Source organism: Octopus sinensis, linkage group LG1 (genome assembly GCF_006345805.1).
Source record: "Octopus sinensis linkage group LG1, ASM634580v1, whole genome shotgun sequence".
Taxonomy (NCBI): Eukaryota; Metazoa; Mollusca; class Cephalopoda; order Octopoda; family Octopodidae; genus Octopus; species Octopus sinensis.
In genome coordinates, this window is record NC_042997.1 from 75,546,179 (window position 1) to 75,560,576 (window position 14,398).

The window sequence follows — 14,398 nt, forward strand, 5'->3', positions numbered from 1 at the left end:
ATTAGTCTCTATAAAAGACACCCCTACAAATGATCAGGTTGAGGACTGCTGGAAAATCAATGATGAATTCAACAGATAAGCTGTGTGTCTAAAAAAACTGGAGCAGGACTACTGCTAGCATGAAATAGATAGCAAAATACTTGAAATAGTTATTCAGAAAATGTCTAACAGAAAATACCCAGTCCCAGACCTCATAACAAGTTACTGGCTGAAGAATTTCACCTTTGATTTGCAAGATCAGGTAGCAAGCTGGCAAAATCATTAGCTTGCTGGACAAAATGTTTAGCAGTATTTCACCCATCACTACATTGTGCTGAGTTTTTCCGTCAAGTTTCTGAATGTTGTTTTTGGTCCAGTCTACAATTCCAACTCCATATCTGATTGGGGATACTGCTCTTGCATTTACTGCTTCAATAACATTTTTTGAATTCAGCTTTGACTGCTATAATTTTTTTCACGCTTCTTGTATACTCTCTGCTGGTTATTTGTTTCATTTCTTCTTGTATTATTTCTTCTGCTTCCAGTATCTCCAAATACTTATACCACTGTCCTTTCTCATCTGCTTTCATTGTTTGCTCATTTAGCATTTCAATTCCTTGGCTTCCTTCAAATCTTCCTTGTTTCATTTTCATCCTAGTGCATTCCTCAATCCCAAATTCCATACTACATCATTTGAGAAAATGCAAACAGTATGCATTAGACTTACAAGTTGTCTCTCATTTTTTGCATAACTCTTTATATCATCCATAAAAAGAAAATTATTTATCTGATCATATCCTTTCCCCAAATTGTAAGCTATTTTAACTTTTCACAATATCAAAGTAAGTGGTATCATGACCAATGCAAATAGAAATGGAGATAAGCTATATCCTTGGAATATTCCACATCTGATTTTTCACTTTCCCAAGTCTTTGTTTCTTTCCAATCAATGGTACCATGTTATATGCTCTTTTTGTAGTCTAACCGTGCTACATGCAATCCCATCAATCTGTGTCTGTAATTTCTGTTTATCATTTTATCAACTAATAAGTGGTCTTTTGTTACTATTTTGTTTCCTGCATCTTTTCTGCTCTTCTGCAAGTAGATTGTTAATTTCTATAGCTTTTCCACCATGACACTGATCATAAGCTTCCGCAAAAGTGTTATAAGTTGAAAATTTGATGCCAAGTTACCTTTCAAGGGATCCTTGTGACATTACAGCATTCATGCATTTAAGGACATGACCATACTGCAGGCATTCATCCAACTGTGTAAAGTTCTTCAGCCAGTAACCTTGTACTTCATCTTGGCCAGGTCCCTTCCAATTTGCATTTATTTAAAACTTCAGTTTCCACTGTATATATAGATGGATTCTGATGTCCTTTTGTCTTGGCACAGTTGCAAATTGTCTTTCCACCTGTGTTAGCCACTCTGTACTTTCTTTATGTCTCACCAGCCTATTCCAGTTCTTCCCCCATAATATTTTACTTTCTTCTGCATCAGGAAATGATTCCTGATGTTGGTCCCCTTCTATTTCCTCAAAAAATGCCTTCCATTTGATAGGAACAGTCTATTCTGTTCAAAGCCTTTGCATCTAGCATCATATCTTTTCAGTTTTTATTAGTGGTATTATTATTACTATTATCATTATTTCTTTCTTTCAGTTTTGTTTCCATTTCTTGCCGAGTGTTTTTCTGACACCTAGACAAAGAAACTCACTGTATACATTGGTAGGCCATTAAGATAAACACACTAGATATTTCATTTACAAAGTCATATGATAGGAAAATAAAGAAGAAAAAATGAAAAATAAGAAGACAAAGTAAATAAAGGGGAAAAAGGAAAGAAAATTCAGTGACAATGCTCTTCTCAGTACATATGACATTCCAGTTAAGACAATCTATTGCACTTCCTACATAGCAAGCTAGGGAGCATCCTTAAATAATTTTCAGTTCCTCTTTTGATCATTCCAAGTGCCCATACCATCACTGGTATTGTAACCGTCTTGAGAATCCACATTTCTTCAATTTCAATCACCAAATCTTTATATTTTCTGAGCTTATCAAATTCCTTTGCTGAGATATTAGGATCGCAAGGTATGCTCATGTTAATTAATAAACAGACTTTATTGTTTTGGTCTTTTACAACAATATCTGGTTTATTAGCTTTGATGGTCCAGTACTGGAAAGTCCCAAGGAATTGTTGCATTTTCTCCCTCAGTTTCAGCCTCAGGGTAGTGCTTGTACCATTTGTCAGTAGTTTTAATTTTATAATACTGACATTATTTATTATTATTATTATTATTATTAAGGTGGTGAGCTGGCAGAATCATTAGCATGCTAGGTGAAATGCTTAGCAGTATTTCATCTGTTTTCACTCTCTGAGGTCACCTCTGCCAAGGTCAACTTTGCCTTTCATCCTTTTGGGGGTTGATAAAATAAATACCAGTTGAACACTGGGTTTGATGCAAACTCATCCCCTCCCCCAAAATTGCTGCCCCTGTGCCAAAATTTGAAACCAAGAAAAAAGCTGGCAGAATCATTAGCACACTGAGCAAAAACACTGGGCAAAATGTGTAGCAGCATTTCGTGTTTTCACATTCTCAAATTCCACCAAGATCAACTTTGCCTTTCATCTTTTAGAGGTCACTAATTTAAATACCAGTGAAACAATGGGGGTCAGTGTTATTGACTGTTCCCCTCCCCTTAAATTTCAGGCCATGTGCCTCTAGTAGAAAGGATTATTATTTTTTTCACTGCAGATTTGTCACAAAAGCCTTTCTTAGTTGCTTTTGATTGCTTAGAGAATTTGGATATTTAATTGTTATCAAAGTGGATGAAAAGTTTTCTTTCATTTGGCTTTATACAAGATGATAGCCATTCTAAATAAATGAGGAGTTTATTCTCACCAAAATAAATGAGGAATGTTGATTATTTCCAATATCTTAGTTTTTCACTTCAAAGGTTTGTAAATAATGGCATTTACAACAACAAAAAGATATTACCCTCCCTTTTCCTCAATACAGAAAAGGAAAAAGGTGATGCTTGTAAGAAAATAAAGGAAAAAACTGTTTCTTTGTCACAAGACATGTTGAAAGAAGGTTTTAAGATATTGAAATCCAGGAACAGTGACTTTATTAATGACTAGCAGTATAACCCGGCCTTGCCCGAGATTAAGTTCTATATTTTAAACCAATCTAAGTAATATCAACGTCAAATTTGGATGAAATCCATTGAAATTGGTTATATTATATATATATAATATAATATAAATATGTATGGGCAACACTCACATATGTATGTACACCTATTGCATGTTTTGTGCATGCATACATGTTCATAAATAGAAATGAATGGAAAAAATGTTGTTAAATTTGTAGATTAACTCTTGCACGATTTTCACTAAGAAAAAAATCGTTTTTTTTTGCATGGAAGCAACTACTCTGGCCTCTTAATATGCTACAAAACCCTTTTTGTGGTCCGTGAAATGGAGTGGGGTGTGGTGGAAGCCTCGCAAATTGTACCCATTTCTATTGTGTAATTCACTGACAAACTGTTACCTACATCTTTGTTTCTTTGTTGTTAAATAAATGGATTCTCAACAAAACACTTTTTTACTCGGCGTAGAATATAAACAAAACTCTTTCACACCCAAAGTAATAGGTGTGAGAGAGAGAGAGGGGGAAGAAAAATGAACGATTTAAAATAAATAAATATATTGTAATTGTTGTGTGAGAAAGTATATATACTATGATTATAAAATAGTGTCTTTCAAAACATCCTAAATTTGAACACTATATCTTGTGTTTAAGAAAAAACAAAACATTTTACATTTTATTTTTTATTTTTTATGAACGTCGTCACTTTCTCTCTCTCCCTTTTTTTTTGTTTAGACGCTGTGAAACTCTCTGCCTCTCTTCCACTTTTCTTTATCTTGTTTTTTTTTAGATGACGTCAAACTATCTCCCACTCTTCCTTACACATACTTTTTCTTTACTATTTTTGTTAGACATTGCAAAACACTCTCTCTCCCTCACACACACACACACACATACATCATTGCACAACTTCTCTCTCTCTCCCTCACACACACACACACACATACATCAATGCACAACTTCTCTCTCTCCCTCACACACACACTTTCGCTTGGCTATGGCTAGAAGGGACTTAACTCATGTTATCAATCTTCAAAATAGGTAAAAGCTATGGTTGAAAATAGATTTTTACCGCTAAAAGCTATGGCTGAAAATAGATTTTTACCACTATCCGCAGGTGCCTTGGTAAAAAAATAAGTTAACAAAACCCAGATAGGGTATTGACGAATATCCTCCTAAAATTGGAGCAACATGCATGCTAATTTGTGGACGTGCATAAATTACAATCACGTACACACACACACACACACACACATCATGCCTTTTGTAGATACAGATAACAACAGCATGCACGGACAAGCTTTACTATGTGAACATGTTGTCAAGTCAGAGATTCCTTCATTGTTTCATTTTCAAATATCACTAGTAACATACAGAAATTGTAAATAATGAGTTCACATGAACAAGATCAATATTACAAGAGTTGTATAAGAAAGGAAAAAATATTCTTCTTGACCATGTTATTAAGGAGTAAGAGGGACACAAAATTGCTTACTTCTGTCTTACAAAGCACACAAGGGTAGTCCTTGTACTGTTGAAATAAAAAGCATGGGTCAACATGTAGAAGAACTTTACCTCCATTGGCTGATGTACAATGTATAGGTCTCCATGAATACTTTATAGAAACAAGCTGAAGGAAGCAAACAAGCCAACCAGGTGTAACATAACAGCTTCTACATTTGTGCCACTGGGGACACAAATAATGTGGGTCCAGGTGACGAATGTTGACAATGATGTTGATCTTTGCTTTGTCATCATCTTCATATCAGGTCATCCCATAAGTTCTGTCCAATTTTACATTTTCTAAAATTGTATGAAATTTAATAGTATTTTAGAATGTCTAATGGAATTAAAAATTATTTTTATTCATTTGTGCACATTTAAACTAATTAAATAGTATTTTACAGAATAGAATTAAAATTTCTTGATTAAAACCCTTTCTAACATGGAAGTATCAAAAGAGCATTTAAAGCACATAATGTTTTATGAGTACAAAAAAGGAAACTCTGCAGCCAAAGCAACTCAAAATATGCACTCTGTTTATGGGAAAGAATGCTTGAATGAAAGAACTTGCAGAAGATGGTTTGCAAAATTCAGAAGTGGAGATTTCAGCCTGAAGATAAAGATCGAACAGGACATCCAGTTGAGTTTGATGATAAGCTCCTTGAGGCATTACTTGAAGAAAATCCTGCATTATCAGTTGAAGAATTGGCAATAAAGCTTAGTTCAAACCATACAACTGTTCATCGTCATCTTCAACAACTTGGAAAGGTTCCTAAACTTGGAAAATGAGTGCCTCATGAATTGTCCGAAAGCAACTGCAAATGCTGAGTTGACATCTGCTCTTCTTTCCATTCTCACAAACTTATTTCACCCTTTTTGGATTGACTCGTGACTGGTGACGAAAAATGGATCTTCTATTGAAATGCTAAACGTTGTATACAGTGGCTTGGTAAAAGGGAAAAAGCTGGATCACAACCAAGAAGGGAACTTCATGGAAAAAAGGTTCTTCTCTCTATCTCGTGAGATTGCAAAGGAGTAATTCACTTTGAATTGTTACCAGCTAATGCAACAATCAATGCTCAAGCAATTAGAGCATTTGAACCAAGCTTTGAAAAAAAAAAAAGACCCGCTTTAGTGAATTGAAAAGGAGTGAAGTTTCATCAGGACAATGTGCAACCCTACTCTGCAAAGATCACATCACAGAAGATCGAAGAGCTTGGTTGGGAAAAAATTTCTCATCCACCTTATTCTCCTGACCTTGCTCCTTCAGACTACCATTTGTTTTGTAGTTTACAGAATCATTTGGGGGGACATAAATTTTGCAAGCCAGGAGGAGGTTGAAACTGACATTTCAAAGTTTTTCGCTTTGAAACAAAAAGAGTTTTACATTGATGGGATTAAAAAGCTTGTAAATAGATGAAAGAAAGTCATAGATAATCAAGGAAAGTACATTGATGATTAAATTTCAATTAAATATAACATTTGATCACTTGTTTTCTTTATTCCAAATTCAGACAGAACTTATGGGTTAACCTGATAGTACATTACAAGCAAATAATGAATGTTAAGGTCACAAAGAATAACATATTGTCAGGTAGGTTCTCAATGAACTTACTGACTCCAAAGATTGCAAGATCATTCCAGAACCTAACATGAATGCAGAATGAAGGTAATGGTATAGTAGTGCAGGGTAGGAAACCATATTGCTGCAAAAACCACTTGAGGGATCTTTGCTCACTGGAGCACCAAAGACAAAAGTAAAGGAATCAGCAGTAGAAGCATTCACAGCAAATTCTAGAAATTATTGACCTCCATTTTACAGTATACAAAATTGTACAATCATGGAAGAATTGTTGGCCAGTCTAGTCGAGTTGCAAAAACAGCAACAACAACAACTGCTACAGTTAATGAATAGTAAGTTGTCAAAAGATGCTGGAAAGATATTCTCACCAGATTATGTTGCAAACTCAACAATGGAATTTAAGTATGACTCAGATGAAGGTGTTACCTTCAAGGTTTATTATAGAAGATAGGAATAAATCTCCAATAAAGAGTGCAAGGATTGGGATGACAATATGAAAACACATCTAATCTTAAGAAAGCTGGTAGTAGGAGAACATGAGCATTACAGCAATTACATACTCTCAAAAAAATTACATACTCTCAAAAAAAAAAAGTTGTCTAATGCCTGGAAAATGTGCTAGTCAGTCAGTGCAAGGTCTGGTGAGTATGGTGGATGACAGAGTACTTCCAAGTTCAGTTCCTGTAACTTGAGTACTGTTTTTTGTGCAACATGTGGTCAAGCATTGTCTTGCAAGAGAATTGGCCTGTCTCTATTGACCAATCTCATTGTTCAGTTGCAAGTTCACTCATCATTTCATCCAGTTGGTTGACGTATACATCCACTGTAATTGACTTATCAGGTCTCATGAAGCTATTGTGAATGACACCAGTACTGCACCACCAAACAGACATTAGCTTTTTTGGTGAATATTCTTATTTTGGATTGTGTTTTGGCATTTTCATCTCTATCCAACGAACATGCAGAACTCTTGCTATTGTTGAAAAGAATCCATTTTTCATCACACATAAAGCAATGCAAAAATGGTTCACTTTTATACTGTGACAGCAAAGAACAGCAAGTTCCAAGACAAATCATTTGATGGTCATTCAATTTGTGTGGTGCCCACTTCTCCAGCTTCTTTACCTTGCCGATTTGTTTCAGATGGTCGAATACAGTTGGAATCAAAACATCAAACCTTGCTGCTAACTCATGCATAGTTTGAGATGTATCCGCATCCACTACAGTTTCCTGCTCATCATTATCCACCTTGGTCTCAGGTCTACCACAAGGCTGATTTTCAAGAGTAAAGTCACCAGACTGAAACATCTTAAATCATCGGTGTACAGTGCTCTCATTTGCTGCGGCTTCACCAAACACCTCATTGATGTTTCAAGTTGTCAAGAATGTGTTGGTTCCACGACGGAACTCATATTCATAAAGAACGTGAATTTTTGATCTATCAATGGGTTCACAAAAATTGATTTACAAGAGAAAACTCAGAATATAATCAGACACCATGAATTGCATTTCAAAAAGTGATGATGTAAAAGAAAGAATTATCAGTATAAAACTTTAGTGTTAATGACTGTTAAACTTGGTGCATAAGAAAATCAGACATTTCATTTTTAATGACCTATATATCCATAAGCCAGAATTAAGTAAATCTACAAAAGTAGCACATGATGTTACAGGTAAGTGATTGTATTTTGTAGGTGAATTTGTGTGTAATATGATATTTTGTGACCAAATGAAAAAGGTAAAAGTATATGTGTCAAAAAATTTAGTTAATCTGTGAACCTATTCATATTGTGGAATATGTCTGTGTTTTGTGTGAGAATATAGTCATTTCAGTCAAAGGTTCGAATGCAGCTGAGAGATTGAAATGAAAGATAAAACATTTATTTGCAGATGATAAAGTGGGTTGCTGCATGAAAATAAAGGCAAAAATTGTAGTAAACCAAAGTGCAAGCCAAAACAGAATGTACTGTTCGTGGCACTAGAACACGTAAATAAGGAACTTGAAAGACCTGAATACCTAAGAATAACCAAGAAGACAGACCACTCAGATTGGGCAGCATGTACACTCTATGTAAAAAAGAAAAAAAATAAGTCAAGAGTTTGTGCAGATTTTTCAACAGGGTTGAATGATTGCTTAATCTCCCTTAACTACCCATTACCAAGTCCTGAGGAAGTGTTCACAAAATTGAATAGAGGGAAATTCTTCTTGGAATTAGACCTCTCAGAGGAATATTTACAAATCCGAGTAGAAGAAGAATGCTCACACTTATTAACCATTAATATACACATAGCTTATTTAAATTTAAGCGGCTTCCCTTTGGTGTAAAAGTGGCTCCTTCCATATTTCAGCAAATACTTGATACATAGCTTCCGTTATCTAGGTGACCAAGTCAGTAGTGAAGGCGGGTGTGCTGAAAGTGTAGCTGCTAGAATAAGAATAGCTTGGGCAAAGTTCAGAGAGCTCTTACCTCTGCCGGTGACAAAGGGCCTCTCACTCAGAGTAAAAGGTAGACTGTGTGATGCATGTGTACGAACAGCCATGCTACATGGCAGTGAAACATGGGCTGTGACTGCTAAGGACATGCGTAAGCTCGCAAGGAATGAAGCCAGTATGATCCAATGGATGTGTAATGTCAGTGTGCATACTCGACAGAGTGTAAGTATCCTGAGAGAAAAGATGAACCTAAGAAGCATTAGATGTGGTGTGCAAGAGAGACGACTGCGCTGGTATGGTCATGTGGCAAGAATGGATGAGGATAGCTGCGTGAAAATGTGCCACACCCTAGCGGTTGAGGGAACCTGTGGAAGAGGTAGACACAGGAAGACCTGAGATGAAGTGGTGAAGCACGACCTTCGAACATTAGGCCTCACCAAGGAAATGACTAGCAACCGAGACCTTTGGAAATATGCTGTGCTCGAGAAGACCTGGCAAGCCAAATGAGACCATAACCTGTGGCCTATGCCAGGAGCGTAACCAGCCCGCTTATGCGTACCTTTCCTTCTTTGGTCACTAAACTCTACTTCCAAAGACCTGTTGAGGCAAGTGAAATCAAAATCAATTCGATGACTGGCATTCGTGCTAGTGGGGTGCAAAGAATGCCATACGAGTGTGATCGTTGACAGAGTGGCTATTCGAGTATGAACATTACCAGCATCGCCTTACTGGCACTTATGCCTGTGCTAGTAGTGTGCCAAGAGCACCATCCGAGCGTGATCGTTGCCAGAGCAGCCAACTGGCTTCCGTACCCGTGGCACATAAAAGGGCACCATTCGAGCATGATTGTTACCAACGTCGCTTCACTGGCACGTGTAAAAAGATTCGAGCGAGGTCGTTGCCAGTACCGCCTGACTGGCACGTAAAACGCACCCATTACACTCTCGGAGTGGTTGGTGTTACGAAGGGCATCCAGCTGTAGAAACTCTGCCAGATCAAGAGTGGAGCCTGGTGCAGCCATCTGGCTCACCAGCCCTCAGTCAAATTGTCCAACCCATGCTAGCATGGAAAGCGGACGTTAAATGATGATGATGATGATAATGCTGGGTGACTGTGATTTTGCTATCACCTATTTAGACGATATCCTAATAAAAAGCGAATCATATGAACATGTTGATCACATAAGGAAGGTATTCGAAAAGATAAGAGAATATGTTTTTAAGTTAAGTGAAGAAAAATGCGAATTCGTTCTAAAAAAATTAATTACTTGGGCCAGATAATAGATAAAAACGAACAGAAACTGGATTCATCCAGAGCAACTGCAATAAAAAATATGCCCATGCCAAATAATGTGACTACGCTACAAGCATTCTTGGGTTTAGTAAATTACTATCAAATTTAGATTCTCAATATACACAATGTAAGGGCCATGCTAAATGATTTATCAAACAAAAACGCAAAATGGTGCTGGACTGATAAGTGTCAGAAGACATTTGACAAATTAAAAAAACATTTTAACATCAAACTTATTGTTAATGCATTTTGATCTGAAATAGGATATTATATTGGCTACAGATGCAAGTGATTATGCTCCTGCACGAATATGACAATGGGTGTAAAAAGACTATAGCTCATGTGTCATGATCATTATTACCAGCCAAAATGAACTATAGTCAAACAGAAAAGGAAGCATTAGTAATCATATTTTGTGTGAAAAAATTCCATAGGATTATTTATGGAAGAAGTTTGTCCACAAGCAGACCATTGCCCTCACTACTGGTATTCCTACAAAAGGAATACCAACACAGCAAATAGACTACAGTAATGGGGCATTACATTATTGAATTATGATTACAAAATGGAATATTTATGGTCAAAAAAACTAGGGCATGCGGATGGTTTGTCCAGACTGATACTAAAACACTGCAAGTCATTCAAAGATAGGTTAATCACAGCTTTAAGAGTAGAAGGAGAAATAAAGAATGTAATGAAGAATTTGGTACACAAATTACCGGCAACCCTTGAAGACATAAAATGAAATGCAGAAAATGACAAATTTATAACAGAAATGAAAAGAATATTGTGGACAAGAAAAGTAAATAGGAGCAGGATTGGTGCAAAATGAAACCAAGATGTGAACCTATACTCAATTTCTGATGGTGTGCTGATGTATGCACAGAAAGCAGTAGTACCTGAAACACTGTGAAAGAAAATGTTGAGGGAATTCTATGTTGGACATCCTGGTATTTCAAGGATGAAAGCTTTTATGTGTAGTTACATGTACTGGCCAAAACTGGAAAATTTAGTGAAATGCTGCAGAGGATGTGCTCTAGCAACTAAATTACTGGCAATAAAAAATGAACATTTGCCAAAAGTAGATGTTCCATGATTGAGACTACACATTGATTTCACTGGTCCTTTAAATGGTTCATACTACTTAGTGGTAGTTGATAGTTTCTCTAAATGAGCAGAAATTTGTAAGTGTAAAGAGCCAACCAGCTGTGACAAACTTTCTGCATAAACTGTTTGCAAGATTTGGCATCCCGGGCGCAATAGTGTCTGACAATAGAACACAATTTCTGTCTTTTGAGTTTAAAAAGTTTTGTAAAACATTCACTGTAGAACATGTAACTATGGCACCATATCATCCCAGATCTAACAGACAAGCAGAACACTTTGTTGATATGTTCAAAAGAGCCCTAAGAAAGTCAAATAAAGAAGTCACGGATGAGGTAGCTCTACAACAATTCTTAAGAGTATACCATGTGGCACCAAATCCAAACATACCAGTATGTATGTCACCAGCAGAGCTGATGTTTGCAAGGAAAATAAAATCGGTTTTTGACAAATTACTAATCCTGGTAAGAAAAGAAAAATTGCAATGGGAAATACAGCAAGATATTTCAAAATTGGTGAAAATGTATTTTTAGGGCTTATAAGAATGGAAAACAAAGTTGGGAAGATGGCATGATTGCCAAAGGAGTATACAAGAGACACATGAACCAACTGAATAAAAATTTGTTGAGAGTGAACCCAAGAGAATGGAAGAACCAATGGAATGTTTATATGATACTTTTCAAGTACCAATGCCACTACAAATAATCGAACCTAGATGCACAAACAAAAAGAAAAGAAAATATCTGTAGTTCCTGGAAGTGGATGCTGAACGAAAAATATATTAAATTTGTAACTGGATGAAAAAAAAGGAGAAAAAGACTCAAAAAAGGGAGGTGGGGTGATGTAAAAATTATTGCTAATAAAGAGAAATAAAATTACACTCCCTAAAAATAGAAAAACTTGAAATGGAAATGTTATGGAGATAATTGTAATAATGGAGCACCCTTCCCATATGATGAGTGGAATGTGCTAGTCATTATAAATACTATGACGTAGGAAGTCGAGAAATACATCTACTAGTTGTGTCTTACTTGTCTAACTAACTATACTGCTGTACCAGAGCGGGCATTATAAGAGCCCAACAGAGGATCACAACACAAGCTAAAACAAGAATATCTAGAGGACACAAGAGCTGTTTTTTGTCTCATTGCATACAAAAGCTGTTGATAGAAACTATATTTATCTCTTATGACATGTTCATTATTTTTATTCAAATTTTTGAATTGTCTTTGTATAATGCTCCTCATTTTGATATAAGTGCCTCATTCATTTCCATGTATTTCTATATGCCCACTAGTTTTTAATGTTATATATTTTGAATACATGAATGAAAGTGAAAGTAATCCGCTTCAGTGGGAAAATAGTAATCATCATTATTTTATGAGTGTAACTCATTACCTTACAAAGATAGCTTGTAGACCAATTAATATGATGCTGCTAGAACTTAATGTTACTCTAACAGTGTACAGTAAAGAGAAACAAGATATCTTAGTTCTCATATCTGTCTGCATGCTCAACCAATAACAATATGATACAACACTAAGTTTCCCAAACTCCTTGAAGGAATCTTTACACAGTTGTTTGAACAGCTAGTAATAAGCAGTCAAATCAACATAAAATCATACCTTACCATCTCAAAAAAAAAAAAGCGCAAGAGACACACTAAATAATGCAACCCTAGCTACTTCAAAAAGGATTTTAGGGTTATACAACAGAAACACTTCACTAATGAAAGAGTTTCCATGCAATCATGGCTGGAATACTATTGTTTATAGGTCTGCTTGATCAGATCTGATCTAGAGCTAGACAAGAATGCTTAATTACTAGAATGCTAATATGAACTTAACTTAATTTCAGAAATCTATGAGTTCACCTTTGTTAAGTGCTATATCACCTTTAGCATCCCACCTAATTCACATGAGATTCTTTTCGTTTTTCTTTTTATGGTTTAATCAGAGGAGGAAGGTAGCACTTATGATTTTAGGATTTATGTAGAACCTTTGAAACTGGTGGAGGAAAAAAGAGAAATAACCCACAACTCTACTAAAGGCAACCAAAACCAAGATGCAGTGTTAAACTGTGACAAATTACATCCAATCCCTAACTACACTTATTAACTAACTTGTATACAAACCATATTAGTTAACTATTGATTGTCTCATAAATAAGTGCAGTTTTGTACTTTAACTATTGTTCAATTAACCATAGTTGAAAAGGTTTTCTTTAGTTAATGACCTCTTAATTGCATATTTAAATGATCATTATAATTCTGCTTTCTTTCCCCAGTGAAATGAATCTTTTGATTGCTGCTCATATGTCGGACCAAATTCTGGAAGAAGTTATTGAATCATTATCAAAGAGTCACAAAAAATTGGTTAGTTGAAAATATTTTCTTCTTTGAAAAAGAATCCAATTACCTCTCACAATGTTGAATTGAAATTAACCCTCTTTTTTAAATATGTTTACTATAGTAGTGATGGATGTAACATTAAAGAGTATGATCTCTGTCTAGTTTGAGCTTTAAATCCTGCTGTCATAGCCATTGCTTTTTATTTCATAATTTTTCATAAAATACTATATTTAATTAAGTTAACCCTTTAGCATTTAAACTGGCCATATCTAGCCCAAATATTCTACCTTTTATGTTAAAACTGGCCAGATCCAGGCTCTCATATCTACCTTACAATGTCAATCTAAAATTAAGGAATCATATCATTGAAATCTCAAAGCTACACGATAAAGCATGATTAATTCAAAACAATATAATAAATTACATTTCCCTGAGTAATCTTCATTAATACAAAACAACCATTTGCCACATTCAAATAGTAATTATTTACTATTGGACCTTGTTACAGATTTTGTTCATTTTTGTGAATGTATTGTATTTGAGAAGGATTTTGGTTTACATGGTTGGAATTGAATAAAACTATAAAGCTCCAGAATTGTTATCTGGGTGTATATGTTTGTGGTTATGGTTGTATGATTAAAAAGCTCACTTTGCAACCACATGGTTTTGAATTCCAGGACAACCAATGCCTTGTGATTGAATTTGGTCGGTGAAAACTTTATTGGAGCCCATTGTGTGTGTGTGTGTGTGTGTCTATATATACATACCTACATATATACATACATACATACATACATACTCTGGTATATATTTATCAATATATATATATATATATATATATATATATATATATATATATATATATATATACTCAAAATAAGCAACAAGAATATCTCCGGTAATTTGGTACAATCATTTCACGCTACATCATTTTATTAAATATTGTAAATATTACAACAGTTTTAAAATGTTGAGCAATCATCAGCCATTTATAGA

The 14,398-nt window shown here is 35.2% G+C and overlaps 1 protein-coding gene across 1 annotated transcript in view; it reads left to right on the forward strand.

Moving 5' to 3' along the window:
- LOC115210256 overlaps window positions 1-14,398 on the forward strand; it is a 439,746-nt gene that overhangs the window by 235,695 nt on the left and 189,653 nt on the right. Inside the window, exon 23 of the mRNA XM_029778744.2 lies at window positions 13,339-13,426. Coding sequence (XP_029634604.1) covers window positions 13,339-13,426 — 88 coding nt within the window. The remainder of the gene's footprint in view (window positions 1-13,338; window positions 13,427-14,398) is intronic.